This window comes from Haliaeetus albicilla, chromosome 28, assembly GCF_947461875.1.
Source record: "Haliaeetus albicilla chromosome 28, bHalAlb1.1, whole genome shotgun sequence".
NCBI lineage: Eukaryota > Metazoa > Chordata > Aves > Accipitriformes > Accipitridae > Haliaeetus > Haliaeetus albicilla.
This window is the reverse complement of record NC_091510.1, coordinates 3624740-3638332: the sequence shown is the minus strand read 5'-3', so window position 1 is coordinate 3638332 and position 13593 is coordinate 3624740. Positions and strand designations below refer to the sequence as shown.

The window sequence follows — 13593 nt, the reverse complement described above, 5'->3', positions numbered from 1 at the left end:
GGGCATGCATGGTATTTTATACAGTTGCATGAGCGTGGTTCAAATAAACAATAACTATGCTTTTCCTTAAGCAAATTGCGATAGAAATGAAATCAGTTTGTGTGTGAAGGAATATTAAATGTGCAGGTATCCAGTATTGACAGGATGCAGGGCTGGATGGGCAGTTGCTGCTGGCCAGTATACTCGGCATGCTGTATGTCTGAATTCACGGGAAGAAAGAGCCAGAAGGTGAAGTGTAAAACTTCAGGGATTGTGAGTACTGTATGGAGCTGTAACTCCCAAGGCATGCATCATGGGGTGTTTTTTTGTCTTGCAGACCCCAAATGGATTATTGCTGACCCCAAGCCCGCTGCTGTCTAGCATTCATTTCTGGAGCAGCCTCAGTCCTGTTGCTCCTCTGAGTCCTGCCAGGCTGCAGGGACCAAACACTCTGTTCCAGGTAGGTCTTTCCAATGCACAGGTTTCATTTCCAAAAGTGTACACGTGGAAGAGACATCAGGGGAGCATCTCCTGGTCTTTTCAAATAGTTTAAGAAACTACTGGAGTTAACAGGCACTTTTAAAGAGCAGCCTATTTATTTGTACCCTCTTCAAAGCCTTGGCAGCACAGTCCAAACCTACAGGACAGTGTCTACTGCAAGCACACACATATTGTACGAAGGAAACAGAAATAAATGCTGGACTCCAGTAGGAATAGGTAACTGAGCTCTCAGAGCTTCGGGAAGAGAGTACAGACCAGTCAGGGACCAGCCAGGAGAGTGGTGGAACATGGACTCTGGGAAAACCAAGAGCAGTTTGGGTCTCATCCAGTAAGGTGGGTGTAGGTTTATCCTTCTGTTTTAATGAGCTACTTCTCACTCAGAAAGACAGGGCATAGTTCTGTTTACAGTAAGGGCACTCTGAACCTCAAGGCTCAATTTCCAGTTCTCCTGCAAACTATCCATGTGTCCTCAACCAAGTTACTTCATACCTCTGAGCACAACCTCTCTGTATGTAACAGGAGAAAGGCAGCATTGTCCCCTCTCTCATGGGTACTGGGAGAGTAAAAATCTCAAAGTTTGAGAGAGATGTGGTAAATACAAAAGTTAAGTAAACCACAGTGGCCACAGCATTTGCTCGAGACTTAGGAAGAGGATGGTGGGGATGGAATTAGCAGCTCTGGGTGTAGCTGCTGCAGAACAGCCAATTCAGTAGGTCACAGAAGAAATTATGCTGATTGGCAAGAAGCACAAGAAGCTGATGGTCACCCGAGCAGCTGAAGAATGCAGGGACACCCCTGGAATGAACTCCCTGACTGCTGCAATTGATGGGCCAACACGAACAGAGGAGGGGGACCCTGTGCTAGCCTCTGAACCTTCGCGGGGACTGGACTGCCCGACTCCGCGGCTGGGCTTTAGCTCAAGCGCTCTGCTCAGGTACAGTCCTCACTGGGGTAGTAAGTCCTATCTCTAGTGGCACAGCTGAGCATGGAGCCCTGGGGCTCCTTATTTGTGACTCAGCTAAACTCATTTATCCCTATTAGATCTTACTTTTGCACCCGTGGTTAAAAGCAGCCAGACATTTCATCTGAGAGAGAAGGTTCTGCACCATGGCCTGGAATGAGCTTGTACGGACCTATGTTGGCCAGCCCCTGCGGGAACTGGAAGTGAAGAGTGGCCTTGGCTCTCCCTTCTGAGAAACCCGAAGGGCCTTCCTTGTAAACGGTGTTTGAGTCAGGCAAAGGCCACGATGACGAGTCTGTAGAGCACAAAGCTTTACTTTAACAGCAAATAGGAAACGACAACCACAGCTGAAGCCCAGCCAACCCCACCGAGAACTGCTGGTCATCCCACGTAGGTGTCGGGGCAGGGCTCGCCCTCCACGCAGCTAGTCGGGGAATGGAGGAAGGAGCTGGAGCTGCTTCACAAGTTGCTTTTGCTTTCACCTGGTCATTCGCGCTGGGACTTGAAAGAACGTTTGGTCATTGTTGAAGGAGTCAACAGCCTGCCAGCAGCTAGAAGCCGGGGCAGCTCTGCAGCTGCCTGCCTGCCTCTGCACCCTTGCCTGCTGGTGTGCATGGAGGAGAGATCGAGTTCCCTTATTTTTTTTCTTTCAGGTGTGTGCTGCTTTTCACAATAGCACTGTGCTTGGCACTGCCTGCAGTGCTTTAGTACCAGTCGTCTTTGTATAGTACGAGGACCAGGACGGGAGCCATCCACCTCCGTGGTCCTGCTAAGCCCAGAACAAGCCTATGGGAAAGCACGGTTCCTCCTTTAATGAATGAGGAGGAGCCTGTTCTGGCAGTGCTGGACACAACTATGTGCATACTCCCTCACAGAGCACGTAGATGCTTATTAACTGGTAAAAAACTCTCCTTCGATGTTTATAAGGGGAAAGCAACTCCCATACGCCTACACCTATACACCCTTACAGCCTATGTAGAGCATCACTGAAATCTGCAGTCTCCTTCCGCACAATTTACCGTGATATATTGACCTACCTGGAAAGCCTTCCCTTTGAAGCCACACTGCTGTGTAATTAAACTTCTTTTGATGTGTCATCATTAGTTTGAAATTACCACATAACTGGAACAGCAAGAGACTTGCACAGAATTGGTTAATTCAAGAAAATGCAGCCAAACTTAAGGACTACCAGATTAGCTTGAATTAAGTGCCAACTAAATTCAGCGTATTTTCTTTGTTACTCCTGTATAGACAGTAGCACCGAGAGGGCATGGTCAAGACCCAGATCCCACTGTATGGAGGCGTGTGAACAAAGAGCATTGTCCTGGCCCCAGAGGCAACAGGAAGAAGAAGGAGAGAGCTGGGTTGGGCTGGAAACCAGGGGAAGGATGAAATCGTGACATCAGCATCGCTGGCATCCCGGGCTGTAGTGCCAGCATGCCACCCGCCTCGACAGACACCAGAGATCACAGAACCCTCTTTTTGTTAGCTTTAGAAGAAACACATTGTAATTTACATGTCTCACTTCAGAAACCTAGGCTAGAAAAGGAAGAGCTTGTAATCCAAGTTCTGTGTTTTAATTAGTCTTGGCAGAAGCGACGGCAACGGTTCCTGAGCTTTGGTTCGGTTAAAATAGAGGTATCGGCCAGTCCTGGCCGCAGCAGGAGCGTGGTGCCAGCCCCCCCGCACGCTGCTGAGCCTGCACTGCTCGGAACGATTTTCAACTGAACGTTGGAAGACAGATATCATGGACTAACATCCTAGTGGAAGAGTAATCCTGTTACAAGCAGATTATATGCACGTGTAGAGGTTGATTACACCACAGATGGCTGTTGGAGGACTGATCTGATAAGGGGTAAAAATAAACCAGACACTTGAAGTCAGGAGCTCTGTTATCCAGCTCTGCCTCTCTCACGCCAACAGAAACCCAGCGCCTCGAGGCCAGATCGGTATCTACCGCTGGGATAATTCCCGCCTCATGCTGCAGCAAGTTTATTCCACCTACTTGCCTTGCTTTTTCTCAGGTCAGATGTTAAGAACTAGCCAATACACATCCCTGCAGGCAAGTTACAGGCAGGATGCTGTCATGAACTAGGAATATGCAGTTTATGTATTGAGTAAGTATTTTTTTGCGCAGTATTTCAGAAGGAGGAGGTTAATACTAAATGACAATGTATTCTGCTTCACATACTGAATGATCCGGCGTAGCTAGTTTATGGGTTGTTAGTCAATACAGAGAGAAACTGTAATTACTCGAGAGTAATTTTCTCCATGTTTTGTATTCACAATTGTACTTTTTCTGCCCTAAAACTACATCTCGATTTTCACTTTTGCAAAGCTCTTTCCTGCTTAGCTTTTATGAAGGGCAGACAAAAAGGATGTATTTTAATTAGCATTTTGTAGACTGAAAAACATTCTGGAAGCAGAATGGATGGCAAAGATTTCTCTACAGCATTCGCTTTCCCAGGGTGATGATAAATGTATTGTTATGTGAACTTTTGTCTAAAATATAGCCAATAATAGATTTATACATCCCCATACATTTACAAGGTATTCAGGTTTCATCCTCTATTTTACATTCCTAATGGCTGAGGCAGGCACTTGGTATGTATCTTACTGTACAGAAATGACAAGTCTTGGAAACATCTGGAGTCATTTGCTAATGCTAAATGCATGTGCTTCTGGGCTGAATGCTTTGAGATAAAGAGTAATTTTTACCTTTTGGCCTCTTACAGTTTCCAACTTTGCTAAATGGTCACATACCAGTGCCACTCCCCAGTCTGGACGGAGCCTCTTCTCCAGTACTGCTTTCTCCAAATGCTCAGAAATCCTGATGACGCCTCATCACGCCAAGGACTTATTGGTGGATTTAACACTTCATTCCTATGGGCTAGTTTTTCCTGTGTCATGAGAAGGACATTGTGAAACCCTCTATTACTTTGGTTTGCACTTTTCATTACATGGATAATCTACTTTTATTATGTTAGCATTTTTAAACAGTGTTTATATATAAAAGTATATATAAATCTGTTTTGCATTAAATGAATTATAATTTTTTTTATATCATAGCTCTCAAGTGTTGAACACTTCTGTTGTTGATGAAGTACTTTTCTTAATGGTTTGCAACAATGTATCTAATAAGGATGTGAAGCTTCTTTTTAATCCCTTTTCCTGCATATTATGCATTGTGCTTGTGTAAACTATAACCGGCTGTGCCTTCTTTTGCATAATGTCATGTAAATGATTTATATATTTTCTAGTATTAAGATAAAAAGTTGAAAGAAAAAACTAGTATTGAACAGCCCTATGGTAGTATTTCAGTATTTTCTCCACGGATAGGCCATATGATGCAATGTATTCATGTAACTTTGTATTAAGTGCTTTCAAATTGTATAAAAATAGCCTTATAATTTTTCTTTGCTGAAGTGAAAAACGTAATCAACATTACAGTCAGGAGATGCATTTAGGAGTAACAAAGCCACATTTACACATTTATGCCCAAGTTCTTCTGTTGACTTGCAACAGGGAGGAACGGGGCTGTGTATAGTCGTGAGATTTCCAGCATTTGAGGATACTTCTGTAGAAAAGGAGACCTTGCTCAGAATTTATTTGGCGTATATTTCTTACGAACTGTCAACAGTACAGCTGGAAAGACTGCAGGTAATCTCTGTCCTCCCAGGGAATGAGGATCATTCCCGATAAGAGAATTTCCAGGTGCTTTGTTCAGTCGTGCCAAGTGCCTTCTACTATTTCCCTAGAAAGATTATTGTAGCTACTAAAGCTCAGAAGGTCGCATTTCCCCTTCCCCCAAAGCTGGAAAAGTTACAGGACTGTAAATTAATGCCTGGTGCTTGTGAAGAGGCATACTGTACATGTGGGATGTTTATGTATAAACATCTGAATTCTGGATTAAAAAACAGCACTGTGTTACTATATACTTGCAACTTGAATTTACTGGGTATGTCCTCTACCTTGAGGTGATGGCTTAGTCATCTAAATGTCAGGTTAGGATTAGGCTAGACTCCCTGGCACCACAGATTCTAATCTTGGCAAGGCCGATGCAAATCTTCAGTTTTCTGAGGCGGCTAAAGTGGGTTGAATGCAGCGAATGCAGCTTTACCATGTAGGTTTTTCAGATGAGACCTTCAAAAACCAAACCAAAATCAGAATCCTGTTGGCTACAGGTCATTAAAAGCTTCTACTTTCCTTTCTGGCCAAGCGGCTGGCCAAAAGTCTGTTCTTTTTGAAATTTATGCAGTGAGTTGTCTGCTGATTTTCTGCTTGGATGCATTTCAGTGATGATGTGTGTAGTTAATTGTAAAGTGCTTTTGGATCCTTCAACCTGAAAGGTGCTAAATAAACATTTTATTAATGCAGTTCTGATGTTGAAAAGCCATTTTTGGGGCAGAGGTAATCTGACAAAAGACAGCAGGAATTTTCCTCAGGCTCCTGAGTTGCACAACCAAAAATGACTCCTCGGTTTCACTCGCAGTAATTAACAGGATAAAAAGCTGCCGTATCTCTATGAAGTACCAGTGCTGATAAACAGAGCAATTAGATGCAAGATGTAAGGAAAGAGAATGAAACGTATGGGAAGTCATTTGCTTGATTCAGCGTCTTAAGAGCAACAAGAGATACCACCCCACGGAGTCAAAACCAGAAGATGGACCTACGCAAAATTTATGAGTGCAGGGAAACTTTACATGAAGTAAAATCAGAATAGGTTGGAAGGCAGCATGTAACTGCTGGGATGGACTAGCCTTGTGGAGATAAATCACAAGGGCTTGCAGATCAAACATTTCACTTTCAAGGGATTCCTCCCAGGTACATGGAACATTTTTCAGTAACCATGTTACAGAGAGGCAATTATTCGTACTCTAGAGGCAACTCTCGTCTCTTTTTTAAAAAAGCATGAATGCCTACTTCCGTAGTCTCGCCTTGTACACTCCAGTATAGCTAATGGGAGAACAAGGCATAGAGATGTAGTATCTCTCACTAGGAGTTTAAAAAGTCAAGAGAGATACTCAAGAAAATTTGGTCTTCAACTTAATAAGTATTGAATACCACACTGCAAAAAAACCAGATGAACACGAGAGGTGGGAGTGTGTGACGGAGAAGAGATTCTTAAAAGGAAAAGCATCCAGATGCTCATGATTTTGTTTCTTCCACGGTCTTACTATTAATAAGGCAGATTTTTTTCTTTTCAAAAGGCTCACCACACCTCAGCACACACACCCACGCCTCCCCTCCCACTCTCCTGCCCCTTGAGTGACTTTGTTTTTCTTTTAAAGATAGCAGAAAATAGCAATTCTGGGACAAAAAAAAAAAAACAAACCAAAAAACTCTCTCAACAAATTACTCTAAAGGATCTGAGAGAATCCAATAAAACTTAACACACCCAGAAACAGTACAGTAGTGGTATCTTCTCATCTCTGAGAGAATAAAAAAAATCACAACACAACACATCTTCTTTTGCTAGTTGACTTTTCAATCAAAAAAAAAAAAAAAAAGTTTGTCAAAATGAAATCTGCCTTCCAAAGTGGTCAGTACTGTGGAACAAGAATTCTTCCTACTGGGAAGCATTTATACAAATAAAGTCCAGCCTCTCAAGTCCAACACTTAACCTAAAACACTAGACTGTTATGCCTTATGCTTCAAAGAAAACATTCTGTTGGTAATTTTCTATTGAATTTTATTAACAGATATCTTTTTAGCTGTAGAGAAAAAATCAAATAAATGTTTTTAAAATGAATACTGTGAAAGCATCAATATTTCTGGCATGGAACGCTCCAAGCCAACAATCCTGGGGAACAAAACAGGAGTTAACTCTCTCTTCAATATTCTTGGTAGTAATTGCGATTTGATCATACTTGAGGGGTTTTTTGGATAGATTGACGCTTTATTCACGCTTCAGCAATACACAAAAAGTTTTCAATATTATATAGGCTGGGTGCATGATCAGGCTATTGTTGGCTTACCTTTACATTGTTTTTTCAGAAAAGTAAGTATCCACCAGTAGGGCCACAACTACTGGGTAGCTTTGCCAAGAGACTGCACACATCTGCCCTGGCACAGGTTAAGTGGCTTCAGTTCTAAAGAAAACTATCAAGGTGGGGAAAAGAGTGATGGGTGATAACAAGCTACATAAAAAGAAAGATTTGACACGCGTCCATGACGTCAACAAAGAACAATTTGTTCTGTCTGAATAAAACTTGTCTCATCAGACAGGCACTTGCCAGCCTGGAAATACCTACCAAAGAAGTAACGAACTGTCAACAAGATGACTGTTTAAAGGGGAGATGGGCCCTGAAAACAGACTAGAGCGTTTAATTTTAACAGAACAAGTCTCTCTACAGCAAGAGGCTGTATGGTCTTGTGCCTACAGGAAGCATCTTCAGAAGCCATCATGAGCACCAAATGAATTTAGAAAAGGCACGGTAAGTACAGGTAGTCTTTTACATAAGGACATCGCTGTTCCCTTCTTGTGACGGTCCCTATATGCTGTAGGATAAACAAACACAGGTCACTCAGATTTAAGAATACCTCTACGAAGTCGTCAGAAAACTACAACTTTTGAAATCCCTTTTGGCCCCAAACTGTAACTGCTTTTACCAATTAATATGTGAGTGCTCTGCCTACACGGAGTACAAACCTATTTCTTGAGGGCAGAGAGATTGACAGCATTAGTGAGGAGGAGTATAAATTTATTTCAATGAAAAAGGGAGAATGAACCTCAAGCAAGGACTCTGGAGCAATCAGCATCATGGCCTGCCTCGGGTGGGTGGGTGAGGTATTTGTAGAAAGGCATCCTAGAAGAGAGGATGGTAGGATATGTTGGGGTTTTTTTCTTGAAAGATTCCCATCAGTTCACGTTCACTGTGCAAGAAGTGCGAATGGATAAACGTAACCTTAATTATTCCTAACATGGCTCCAGGCCAGCGGCTGCCTCCTGCAAATTAAGGAGAAGGACGGGAAGAGGGGAAAGAAACATCTTTGAAGAAACAAGCTCAGGGTGTGAAAGAGGAGGAGCAGGCGATGCCAACGCTGCTGCGGGGGGCCTGGAGGGAGCTGCTCTGCAAGAGCACGTTGGAGAGGGGACAGGGACCAGGAATTCTCCCTGGTCTGCAATCCGCAGCGATGGTAATTCCATCCGCAAGAAGATCGCGCTGCAGCGAATGAAGGAACTTTGTAACTCTCCGGGGAAAAATGTGTTTCAAGGTATGGCATGGCATCTGAGCTGAACAACACTCGTATTTCATTAGGAGGACCATAAAAGCAATCTGCTCAGGCAGGCCTGCTTCTTAAGTGATTTTGGAGGATGCAGCCAGGACAATAAATTAAGCAGTTATTTACAACAGTAAGTATGTGCATATGCGTGCATTCACAGTTTAAGTTGGCTCAAATATTACAGAACTTATGTGAGTTATGGGATTTTAGAAAACGTGAAAATAATGGAAAATTGTCATGTACACGTTTTTCCACTGACATTAATCTTTTCTTTCAGTTAAAGAGAGGCACAGTACAGCCCAGTGAAAATCACATATAAAAAGATTAAAAAAAAAAATCTAGAATAGCCAAATTCTAATCCCAATTCTGACAACACAGGGCCTAGAACAAGAGTGTGATTTCTGTGCAGCTAAACTCCACAGATGAAAAGGCTGTATGGGATGAAATTACAAAGCCCAGGTATCCACTTGGCTTTTATACTTTTCAGAATCGTCCTACCTGTACAGCCAGAGCTTACTTTACAATGTACCAATTGGCTAAACACTTGTACAGTACTCCCTTTATGTTCTATAATTCATACTTGTTATCTTGTCAATCTCTTAAATTGGTCTGACGTGGATGTTGGCGAGATACATGGATGTTGCTGACCCACACATAGGCCAAACAGTAGCACTAAAGCTCTAACAGCCCAGTCTCCGAAATGAAAAAATAAAAATAATCTGTAAAAAGTAAGCATTCAAGTTCCCCCCCAAATTAAGAGATTTCATAGAAATGTTGCTTTTGTTTCAAAGCCAAACTTTACTAAGGGGAAAAAAGGTATTGAAACGTGCTAACAAGGTGCACAAATTATTTCAACTCTGTCCGTTAGTGACCAGACAAAACAATCACATACCTGTGACCACACAGTCACAGACAAGGTAAATTCTAATTTTTATTCCGTGTCACTATGTGCTATAGCTGTGCATTTCCATGCCGTAATTTGTTTGGATTTCTTTCAACCCTGACCTTAATTCCATGTATTTCCTGGGTTTATGGTACTTGGCTTGGGGATATTTACAACATACCTCTTCACGTATTTCGTCCTCAATAACTGAATGTATTCTTAACCTTAATTCCATCTTCACATCGCAAAACAGAAACAACATACCTTTATTACATTGAAAAACTCGTGCGCAAACAACAAGCAAGCGGCCCAGAGAATGCTACCTTGCACTTTTTCAAATGATTTACAAATACAAAGTATGTAGATTCTTTAATAATTGTTTATTTTAACTCTTATTGCCCAATTCAGGGATACACTCTGGCTACTCAACGCTGTGGTAAAGCAGCACAAAAATAACAGAGCTGTGTTGAGATGCAGGTTCTGCTAGAGCATTGCCGAGCAGCCGGTCTCCCCTTCGCTCTCCCCGTCCGTCCTGTCCCGTAAATCGCCGTCCCCCACCCGCCCGCGCTCCCCTTCGTCCTTCACCTGCGTGTGCAACACAACCTCACCCCCACCTGCCTCTTCCCTGTCTTCAAGCCCACCTCGCTCCGACACGCGCCTATACACGCACCTTGGCGTTCCTACCCCGGGGTCGATGGGATACGCCGGGGATCTTCTAAAAAGAATTACTTCATCAGCAACAACTTGCAGGCCATTTCTCGTTAACCGATCGTTCATCTTCAAGCAAAGGCTCTCGTACCGAATCGTCAAAGTCATCCATTTTTAGTGACTATCTGCTTATTTTTCATCACGGTTGAGGTCTTCTCCCCAAAAGGCCGACACTGCCTACGGTTCTCAGGGACCTGATGCTGTCAGAGAGGAGGCAGAACACTGAACTGCACAAAAAAAAATGTCAGAGAAATGCCCAGCGACTTCAGACTCGCTGTCTACTGCCCCAAGCAGGCAGCTGCCACAGAACTGTCTCTGCTGATGCAGGAATTTCAATTACAGACAATTAAAAGAAAGAAAGAAACCAGCTCGACCACAGATGCCAAGTTTCTTAAGAAAAACATTCTTTAAAGCTACCTCCTAATGAAGCAAACCGATTCACTTGCAGGTCCTTAGAAAAATCTCTTTATAAACAGAGCGCTTTAATTTTATGGAAGATCTTTTCATCTGTAACAAAAAAGCTGAATTCCTACTTAAAATGGAAACCTCCTTTTGTTAGCTGCAGCTGATCCCTTTTATAAATTTGTTAATGCACTTCATTTTACCAGTTAAACCTTTAAGTCCTTTACTCATTAGTGTCACATTATTACTTGTTCTTTTATGACCTATAAAGTATTACTGTTCTAGAAATGCTAAATCCCACGTTTATCCACAGTGAACATTTACTCTATATCTTCACTACTTTTGTAAAAAAAGGAGATGCTTTTCTGATACTTCTTTCTTCAACACCATCACGTCTACAATGTTTTCCTACAAAGTTAATCAGTATAAAATCTAGATCAGATCCATAGCAACTATAAAAAAATATATAACAACTATTTCAGGACAAAGGTTTTTCCATCAGTGCCAAATCTGCCGCTGACACACACACAACGCTCCTGCTGCTATCAGTGGGAGACCCACGCACATATCCAAGAGACATTATTACGCTCCTAGACCTAGGCAAGACTTCTGATACCGTGTGACACGCAGGACTTGCTTGCCAATAATTAGACTGTGGACCACGTTTACGATTAGATCCTGAACGGCCTCCGTCGTGGCCGAGTCACATTACTTTTCACTGCCACTACTCCCGCGTTGCATGAACTAACGAGTGGCCAAAGTTAAAACCGATGACTCCCACAACACGCACATCTAACTAAACATTTCCAACAATGCCCCAAGAACCGCAAGTTCACTTAGTCTGTACTTTTAACAACACAGGGCCTTTGTTATTATAAATTTCAAAACAAACCCAAAGAATTCCACATAATATTTATACTTTCAAAAGTACAATATTAATACAGGTCGGTCAGTTAGAAATAACAGCAGTTTGTTAGGTCTACAAGATTTAACGTAAAACCGGTTTACAAATGCTGAAAAGCAGTAGTGGTCCAACAGTCACTGTTACACGTGAATTTCTCTCTTCCAGAAAAAAAAAAAAAAAAAAAAAAAAAAAATCCCAATTCAAATTTACCAGTATCAATGAAATATTAATAAAACACCCCCAAACATGCCACAATCACTATTCACAAATAAAGTTAAAATGAAATATACAAAAATTCACTTAATACTGTTAAATAACAATAAACTACAAGATTTCCTGAACAGAAATGGTAGGACCCCTGAATGTTTTACAGTGAATGTCAGGAAAAATTAAGTTACCTATGACTCTATTTTCATGATATACCAGCCAAAGATTTACATGACCATTTCAAAATATACCAATAAAGATTTACAGTCTCTTTAAGATGCACTAAACAAATAGGTTCATAAAGGTGAACACAAATGCTTAAAAATACTGTAACCATCACCAAGGGTGTACTTATGATACTCACTGAGATGCATAAGCATAGTAGTAACATGTTTACTATCTCTGGTAAACAGATAACATCTAAGATCTGAAAAACTCTCTAAGTTCCCATTGTAAAAGCTCTGTAGTATAGTGAGTTCTTATCAAGTACAAACTTGCATCTTTCCAGTTGATTTCAAGTGAATAATGCACAAATCGGAGAGCAACAAGGTGGGAAAAGTGTGACATAATTCCCATGTTCTTGTAATTAGTTGTCCTGTTCCTCTGTAATGAAATTCTAAATTTCAAAAGTAAGCCAGGGTCCAACGTATTATGAATCTCCTTTTTACTGTTTGTATTTCTAAGTTAAAAACAAGGTAAAAAAAGTCATTGCTTCCGCAAGTCATTGCTTCTGCAGGCCCCATATGCACAATAATGTGCAAATATCTTATGCTGGAGTAAGCCTGACAAAATTTATCATCCCGTCTCCATGCTCTGATTTATCAATAAGTAACATAGGATCCGAGAGCAAATAATAGTTACTGTTCACTTGTTTGAATCAACTTTCACACCATGTGCTTTTCAAAAACATAATATGCATTATAATTTTTCAACTATTTCAACACATACTTCCAATGTTAAATAAGGAATTAAGTGCCATGAACTTAGAGCATTAAAGATGGTTCACCTATAGCCAAGCAAAGCTATGTTTACATTCCAGAAAACACTGCAGTTTAAGAAATACAAAAAAACCCCGCAGCAGTAGAACATTTTATGAAGAGAAACAGATGCATTCACATATTATAAAGCCATTGCAACTTCTTCAGGCATGGAACTGTTGTGTTAACTATACAGACAGTAGTTATTTAGCAGCAATGATTCCGCAATAAATAATGCACTGTGTTTCTCAGTCCTGCACAAAAATTGCAGCTACAGTTACATCAACAGCTGTAACCTACTGGCTCTAGTGGCAGAGGAGACCTTAAAACCAACTGTACAAAAAATTGTCACACTGTGACAACAAATATAAAAACATAATCTGCAGGTTGGAAATAAAAAGACTCCACTGTGAAGAGGACAGTGTAGACAAACTGCGATTCCAAGTCCACCAACAGAGAGCACTGCCTTCAGATCCGAGTCCTTGATCGATAGGATAGGCTTGGGCTTGACTCTGCATCACCCACTTTAAAAAAGCATGCTCTGCCTTCTGTTCTTCCCATGTCCTACAACAGAACACGGACCATGGTAAGAAACTGAAATATTCGCACAACAGAATATTCAGTTATTATCTGTATCTTCTGTCTTTCTATTTCGAGAGAATATCCTTTGTGCTTAAACCAGCATCAGCATCTTTCTTTCAACTGCACTTACTGCAATTTTTTCCACTTTGCTACCATTCAACACCCACACAGTAATGGTTTGAAACACCACGATGTTCTTGTATTAATAGTCCCTCTGCCCATTCTAGTAAAACTTACCTCCTTCTGTGCATTTAACTTCTAT

General features: G+C 41.5%; 2 protein-coding genes across 9 annotated transcripts in view; one reads left to right on the top strand and one right to left on the bottom strand.

Annotated features, from left to right (window-relative positions):
- Nucleotides 1-5817, top strand: part of ELK3 (ETS transcription factor ELK3) — a 39506-nt gene extending 33689 nt beyond the window's left edge. For both annotated transcript variants that reach the window (XM_069773488.1, XM_069773487.1), the window contains 2 exons: nucleotides 317-439; nucleotides 4177-5817. In XM_069773488.1, the coding sequence (XP_069629589.1) occupies nucleotides 317-439; nucleotides 4177-4275 (222 nt within the window). In that variant the 3' untranslated portion in view covers nucleotides 4276-5817. The remainder of the gene's footprint in view (nucleotides 1-316; nucleotides 440-4176) is intronic.
- Nucleotides 5818-9912: 4095 nt separating this feature from the next.
- The window catches only part of CDK17 (cyclin dependent kinase 17), a 94868-nt gene continuing 91187 nt past the window's right edge, over nucleotides 9913-13593 (bottom strand). For all 7 annotated transcript variants that reach the window (XM_069773480.1, XM_069773484.1, XM_069773483.1 and 4 more), the window contains one exon: nucleotides 9913-13313. In XM_069773480.1, coding sequence (XP_069629581.1) covers nucleotides 13276-13313 — 38 coding nt within the window. In that variant the 3' untranslated portion in view covers nucleotides 9913-13275. The remainder of the gene's footprint in view (nucleotides 13314-13593) is intronic.